This window comes from Sparus aurata, chromosome 7, assembly GCF_900880675.1.
Source record: "Sparus aurata chromosome 7, fSpaAur1.1, whole genome shotgun sequence".
Lineage (NCBI taxonomy): Eukaryota > Metazoa > Chordata > Actinopteri > Spariformes > Sparidae > Sparus > Sparus aurata.
The window spans coordinates 19077572-19085587 of NC_044193.1; the positions used below are offsets into that span (position 1 = coordinate 19077572).

General features: G+C 39.1%; 1 protein-coding gene across 1 annotated transcript; it reads left to right on the plus strand.

The window, feature by feature from the left end:
• Positions 1-3577: 3577 nt before the first annotated feature.
• sypl2b (synaptophysin-like 2b) lies at positions 3578-7704 on the plus strand. Its single transcript, XM_030424477.1, has 6 exons — positions 3578-3753; positions 3904-3981; positions 4661-4779; positions 4866-5070; positions 5555-5746; positions 6376-7704. The coding sequence occupies exons 1-6, from the start codon at positions 3736-3738 to the stop codon at positions 6496-6498; spliced, it is 735 nt and encodes a 244-aa protein (XP_030280337.1). The 5' UTR covers positions 3578-3735; the 3' UTR covers positions 6499-7704.
• Positions 7705-8016: the final 312 nt, after the last annotated feature.

Sequence of the window (8016 nt, forward strand, 5' to 3'; positions counted from 1 at the left end):
ATAGAAATATTAACACATATGTTTACGAAACGCAAGTAACGCAAATAAGATTTAAAAAATTAAGAGAGAAAATGTAATAAGGGGACAGATGGATTGGTACATAAATAGGTATCATTAGTCAGAGGTTTCAGGGTAAAACTTCGAATCGAAATAACTCCAACTCGTGAATTGACTTTTGATAAATAAAGAGAACATATTAGGTTGATAATGACGTTTCAAGCGCAGGAAAAACAATGGGGTTACATCTTGATGAAACAGTAATAAGTAATAATAGGTAATTTTTTAAAGAATAACAAAAAGAAAGGGTAAAATGTTTAATTACACATTAATTACACATGTTTAGTTTTTATGGGTAATTTGTGTGAACTGTCAAACAAGACGAAAAGCCTGTCACCCCCTCACATCAACTTATTTTACACGTTTCCATCTGCTAATGATGACAATAGTTTATTTACAGTTCATAATTTGTTTTACATGTAAGCACTCAATTCAGGTGGAATAAGTAGTTGGTAAATATTCCAAGTCCACAGAAGACAATATAATACAACATATTTACAATATCTAATTCAAGGACATTAAAGTTTAATTCCTGGAATGCACGCAAAGTTATATGCAATCATAATTTATGATGCTATGTGTTAAAAGGACATTTCATTCACACTTACATCATTTATTCACACTTGTGCTACGGTTAACTTTTCAGGGATTAAACATCTGGATCTGGTGTGATGTTTGGATAGTTAGATATGGTCTGTATGTAAGTACACATTAACATCATGACAATCGTTACTCATCAAATTTGTTGTAACAAATGACCAGTAACCCCTTTTTAATGGCAGATATCCTTAGAGAACAAAGTTTCTTGAATACAGTGTAATTCATATCTCCGCACTTCAATTTCAGCTCTGAATTTGAACTATTTATGGGTAGTCGAGGGCTTGAGCTGAGTGAAGAGTACAGAAGAACATGACCAGAAAGGAAAACTAACCTCTCTGTCATATGAGCTTAACTTCAGCAAATTGATTAGAGAGGTTGTTTCTGTAGGCGGCTGCATTCCTAAATCATATTGATTCATTTTGTTGGTTGCAACGAGTCAAACTATGTCCTTGATTAAATTTGTGCATGTGACGGGACGGTGGGTGATTAGGAACACATGACTACTGGTCATGTGTTGCAGGAAGAAAAAAAACTCCCTGTATCCATAGCTGCCATGACTGAACACATTCAATCTACAGACCACACATTGCAATATTACTATATGCAGTTGCAGGTTGTCCCAGTGTTGTATGTAAGGTCATCTCTTCTGTAGATCTCCATGGGCAGGGTAAACTGTTGTGGACTAGTCCATAGTTGCCCTCACCACCAGGACAAGTCTGTAACTCTTTTGGTAGAAGATGGGAGAAACCTGCTCAGTTAAACAGACTTACTATTCATTTATTCTCGTGTTTATCCTTCAGTGTGCTACAACCTGTGAGACAAGTTTGCAAGCCTGCAACAATAAAACAAGGTGTCATCTCAGCACAGGCCAGTGCGGTTTAACGAGTTTCAGTGCATTCCCTGAAACCTTGAACTTCAATCCACAGCTTAGCCACTCTCAAATGTGCATCGTAGCATCAGGAATATCCTTTGTGTGCATTAAAACTCGCTATTCTTGTTTCCCTGATTCCCTCAGTGGGCTAAACAATCTAAACTGTAGTGCAGCATTCCTCCACAGAGCAACTGTACAATGGAGGTGCAGCCCCTCCCCCATGGCAGCCCAGTCAACTATTAGAAGGTGGAGGACAAAGCCACTCTTATTCCTTCGAGATGTTCTCTGTTAGGATGAGAACTGTGCCTTTCAACGAGGACCCAGACTTTACTTCTTTGGCTACACTGTGTGTTGAGAGAAAGGATGGAGCCAAGTGTACTGACATTTAACACAAACCCAAACTGGGGGAATTACATAGACAGCCTGTACATGGATGAATTCCTAATTCACTGGTCGGAGTCATGGGAAACACATGCTTCGCTTTACATAAAGAGTGTAAGTTTAATAATGCTCATGTTGTTTCTGTGGAGGTGGCGACCTCTAGTGAAAAGTGACCATTATTGTGCATTCACCCAGCAAACTCCAGTGTTTATATTTTCAAACTTGAAATAAAATTGTTGCACTTCATCTTTTTGGGGAGTTTTTCAGTTGTTTCCAGCACCATGTCTTGAGCAAATATACAAGTAGTACCATGGCAAGATGAATCTGTTAAGGGGCCCCAGGGTACCAACAGATCGTTGTTCAGGCCCCAATAGACCCCCTACTTACATCTCCTGTCCTCTGTGCTTTATGTGTGTACCCTGTCACCTCCAAGTTCCATACAGTCTACACAAAAGACAACACATGGTTTCATTTTAGGCCCTCGACCGAGGCAGCCAGAAACCAGCAGCACTGCTGGGTTTAAATGAAGAGTGAATATAATATAAGCTAAAACTAGAATGGCACTCAGTGGAGGGTATATCTCCAGCAAGGTCCAACAGTCCCCTTTAATTCAAACATTCCTAATACCACATCTAAATCTTGAACCACCCATAATTGCTTAAGCATTATTGCTTAAGCATAATTTAAGCATACCAGCCAGCTACTATATACATACATACATACATACATACATACATACATACATACATACATACATACATACATACATATATATATACATACATACATACATACATACATAAATACATACATACATACATATAGACTTGTAATCAAGTATTAAAAGTACATATAAAAGTAGAATTCAACATATATTCATACAAGTATGTACTGTATACTATGGGCCGGGACTGATTATCAGCATTGATTTATTTAGCATTTATCTGACTATCAGAATCATAGCCTCTGCATTTAAAAAAAATCTGATTGCCAGTTAATATAATTAATTTATGTAGTCTTTATCTATGTATTTCTTGAGAATAAATTAAAACTAAAAAAAATTCTAAATCATTAATGTGGTAGTAATACAAACCAGGAATATTCATTGTTACTATAAACAAGCTGTTCTTGGAGGAAAATAAGGTCCCCAGAACACTGCTTGAAGGTGACACATATACACAAGGTAAAACAGTGTGAAATTGTGTCGACCTTTAAGGTTAGTTTGTTTGGGCATAAAAAAAAAATCTGTCAATCTATATATTTCTCTTCTGACCAACACTACATACTGCACATTTAAAATAATTTATTATATTGTTAAACACATTTGAAAAAGAAAAAGGAAAACCGGAAGAATTCTGATCCAATAATCGGCCAGGCTGAGAATCAACCCACTCATAGTATACAGTGTATGTATGTTATTTTCTTTATTTGTAATTTTGATACATTTATAGCCCCAAAAAATCACCTCTGATATTTAAATGCAATTAATATCAGATACTTTTGCTTATGTACTTTTCGTATGGGTGACTTTCACTTTTATCAAAGTAATATTTCAACACGATATATCTGCTTGTGCTCAATAATGACTTTGTGTTCCTCCGGGTACATGTGCAGCGTGCAGCGCTGCTCCTTCTCATCCACATTTCTCCACTTTCACCACTGTGTCCCGGCAGCGCCCCTGCCGACGCCTTCGCGTCAGCGATCACGTGTCATTCGCTGAAGTTGGAAAAAAGTTTGACAAGCCCGAGGAGCCCCTAAAGATCAGCCACAGAAGCGGGAAAGGAGCCACGTTATCGATACTAACTCTGTTTTACTGCGGACCAACGATGCAATCCGTCGCCCAGGTAACGGTGCTGACAGGAAGTGTGAGGACGTTTTCTAGCGGAAAATGATCGGGCACTTCTACTTTCAGCAAACACACCTATCTGTGCTCCGTGACTCATCTCACAGTTTAACTGCTTCTTTCTCACATCGCACTGTTTGTTTCTCATTAGAAAGTGATGACTTCGGGGTTCAGTCTTGACCTGGGCCCTCTGAAAGAGCCGTTGGCATTCATCCGTCTGCTAGAATGGGTACGTTTCTTCGCCTTCTTTTTTTTTGTTTTACCATATGGCCTATGGCGGGGTGCCTTCTACATTAGCTCTCCATCCCTGGTAGCAAAGATCCCTTACAAATTGATTATGTTGTTAGTCTTGTGACCCTGTGAACGCCTAGAGAAGCTATGCAGCTCATCCTTTGAGCCGTGACTCCGTTTCAAATATGGAATGCAAAGAGAAGTATGAGAACTCAAGATGTCAGCCTGTGAACAGCTACCCTGTATGAACTGATGGCTAGCTTAATGCTTGTTGCCATACTTGAAGCTAGTAATGACGTCTGTCATTATAATGTGGAGAAATACTTTATTTTCCTACTGTAAGGTTGATTTTCAGCTTGACATGAATTCTACCCATATAATGAAACATGTTAGCTTTTACTTGCAGGTAGGCGTTGTAACGTGTGCTTTCACTTCCTGGTAAAACATTTCCGATACATAAGTTTGCAATTAATTGTTTTTCTGCTGGGAACTCTGCACACAGTTCTGGCATCCTGTGATTAAGATGAGGATTTCCTGCCAAAAGTGTGTTGCATAAAATAAAGGGAAGTTTGTGTGTGTGTGTGTGTGTGTGTGTGTGTGGCGGTTGGATCACTTCCCTGCCCTGAATATCCTCACATGCCAACGCTTCTCTTCTTATCTGGTGTCTGTGGCTGCAGGTGTTCTCCATATTTGCCTTCGCTACGACGGGCGGTTTCAGCGGCACCACCAGCTTCAACGTCAAATGCCATGAGACTACAAATCAAGAAATCGTGGCTCAGTTTAACTACCCATTCAGGTGTGAGCAAACACAAACAGTGTCACACCCCTTTTACAATGAATAATCAGCTCAGGTATCAGACTATCCTGTTTGTGTTTGTGCAGGTTGAAGGACAATTCCTACAGTGTTCCTAAATGCATAGTCAATGAAACGAGCGCCACTACTCTCTTCCTGACCGGAGACCATGCATCCTCGGCACAGTTTTTCGTCTGTATTGGAGTGTTCGCCTTTCTCTACTGCACTGCCACACTAGTCCTCTACCTGGGCTACCAGCATGTATACAGAGAATCCAGTCGTGCTCCCATTGTGGTACGTCTGTCTTGATTTTCCATGTCTCTCAGTTGTTCTGGTCAAATGCTTGTGCTTAGCCAGGCCCTCCTCTGCACCTATAAATAGCCTAGCAATGGAGCGAGATGAAATTACACGGTGTGGACTTGCAAGAGATTGTATTTGAATCAGACAAGTGTTGAATCTGTTGACTTGGTGCTGATGTGTAAGTTCAGCCGTGAAACCCCTGATCCGAATGAACGAATGTCATTTTATCTACGCAAGCCAAGTTTATAATTCATGTTATGTGTGTAAAACTTTGCATTTGACACCAGCTGTTGATTTTCAAGCGGTCCACCTTCTGCTGGAATCCAACTGGAGGTCAGAGAAAGTGCATTTAACAGAGTTGTGTAAATGAAACAGTAGGGAGGGGTTGGTTCCCATGAAACCAAGCAACAAGCGCGCTGGGGAGTCTCCTTCCAAGAAGTTTTTTTTGTTTGTTACTGATCATTTTTCTTCTTCTAAGGACCTGTTGGTGACTGCAGCCTTTGCCTTCTTGTGGTTGACATCATCCTCTGCCTGGGCTAAAGGCTTGACAGATGTGAAGTGGGCCACCAGTCCTGCATTCATCATATCACTTCTTGAAGTTTGCAGAAATGACAAAAACGTGTGCAGCCCGGGTGCTGTGCCTCACATGGGCCGACTAAATGCCTCCGTGGTAAGTTGAATTATGAAATGAGCGATGAGCGCGTACTTGGCTGAAACTAGAGTCCGGCACAGATAATGAGCTTTTTATGAGTATCATCTGAGTAAAATGTGTCTCTATATACTCTATCCTAATTGATGATTCCCAGTGCGGATACAGATCACAGATTTAGAGAAATTGCTCCCCTACTACATATGGCAAAAATGTTTTCTAGCTTCCAGGTTTATTTTCTGATTATGTGGCCCACTGTGTAAGTGCATTCATTTCCCCCACTTGCAGGTTTCTGCTCTGTGATGACATCAAAGATTTTTAGTCACTTTTCTTGGCTCGAGGAAAGTTTAATAGTTTTCAATATAAAACCTCCTGGGATCCAGAATTCATAACAGAAAGTCATAATTGAACCTGTCTGCAGTTCAAGTTTTTTTTTTATAATGGAAGTCTATGTGCGTAATGCAATTTGGGGTACAGGGATTTTTTCCCAGCCTATAATATGTTCATGCTACTGATGATGTAGTTGGTTGGACAGATACAGATACAGAAGATGGTGTACTGTCACATCCCTCCAAGTCAGTCTTTTCCACACATGCTTAAATTTGTACATACAGCCCTGGGTATTTGACTTGCCTCTTATTCTTTGGCAGATTTTTGGATTTCTGAACCTCATCCTCTGGGGAGGCAACTGCTGGTTCATCTACAAGGAAACGCCTTTCCACAAAACGCCCAACCAGCCTGCAAATGTAGAGGGGACAGTTGGGCCTTCGTAACTGCAGAGCTTCCTCATTCCAAAAGAGTCTAAAATGTAGTGTTATTGATTGGGTCATTTTGGCACTAATTGTTCGAAGAAACATATCATAGGTTACAAGGCATACATTTCTAAAATTGACTGCTCCTGTTTTGTATTCATTTTATATTTAGAGTCCCAGATATATTTCAGAGCTAAAATGTGTTTATTTCCATAGTGAAATCAATGAATCATAGCAGTCAAAAAAGATATTCTCATAGATGCTCAGTTTGTAATTTTAACATAATTATACCCACAACAATGTGTGTTATCTCAAATGGTACTGCAGGTGTGGACTTGTTGATGAGAAATCACAATGAAGCATCACTCTGTCAGCCTGGGACCTACCAGCAGTATTCTGCACCAAACAGTACATCCTTCCTGCCAACAGCATTCTTTTTGAAAACTCAGGGCTATTCAGCGTACGCATGTTATAAAAAATAGACATAGAAATTGATTATTAACACAAGTCTAGACAAGACAAAACCAAATTTGAGTCAAGTCCTAAACAACTGAAGGTTTAGTAGTTACATTGATTACATGTTGCATTGTCGTTCATTGGAACGAAAATCAGTTGCCAATATGAGATTATTTATGATGTGTGAAAGCAATTTTATTGAATCTGTTTTGTGTTCACTTGCTCTTCATCATCTCTGTATTAGGCTAAATTCTAGCAGCTAAATATCAAGTTGGATGTAGTTGATATATCCGTTTAGGTCATTTAAAAAAACTACACTTATTTGGAAGAATTTTTTCTTTTTTTTTTTTTTTTTACACATTTTTTTTTCTCTTTCTCCTGAATATTTACAATTTCTAATAAAACAACCCCAGAAAGGTCTTATAGCATTGCAAAGCAAATGTGCTGATCAGTAATAAGCTTAGCAAGGTGTTGAATGTTCTTAATTTTCCAAAAAACCATTGAGTGATCTCTAACCTCTTACTAATTTACAACATATTGTTCTTGCTTATGTCTAGCTTCTACCTCCACTTTGTTTCAAGGGAAGGCAAGCTGTTTTTTTCAATATTACTGCCATCTTTATGATTTTCTACCTTGATATAGCTTTGCTTGATTCACAGTTTCTTGCTTGATCCATCGCTGTCATATAGATGAGACTGGAGTTCATGTTCCAGTCCAGAAAGATACTGCGTGGACAAGAAATGCTGTGCATCATTAAATGAAATAATTGGATTAATTGCTGTTTGTCTCCTTATTTCACTGGTGGAAGCCTACTGCACAATACTGTACATATTGTTTTCATGAGACATAAGCAAAAATATGCAATACAGTTTGAGATTCACTAGGTGGCAGACATGCTGCTTCTAAAAGGCATTATCAGCTGACGTGAAAAACAACACACCCACACATGAGCTTTCAAATGAACCCCCTGACCCTTATCACTCTGGTCAGGTTTTTAGGTTACATTCACAATACTGTGGTCTCTCAGTGAATCAAATGTTAAGGCACCAGTGCTTGATACATCAGTGAAATTCACTCATATTT

Bases quoted from the DNA above. Each gene is read 5' to 3' on its own strand.
- sypl2b (XM_030424477.1), top strand. The intron at 3,982-4,660 runs GTACGTTTCTTC...CTGTGGCTGCAG, and splicing joins TCATCCGTCTGCTAGAATGG to GTGTTCTCCATATTTGCCTT. The intron at 5,747-6,375 runs GTAAGTTGAATT...ATTCTTTGGCAG, and splicing joins GCCGACTAAATGCCTCCGTG to ATTTTTGGATTTCTGAACCT.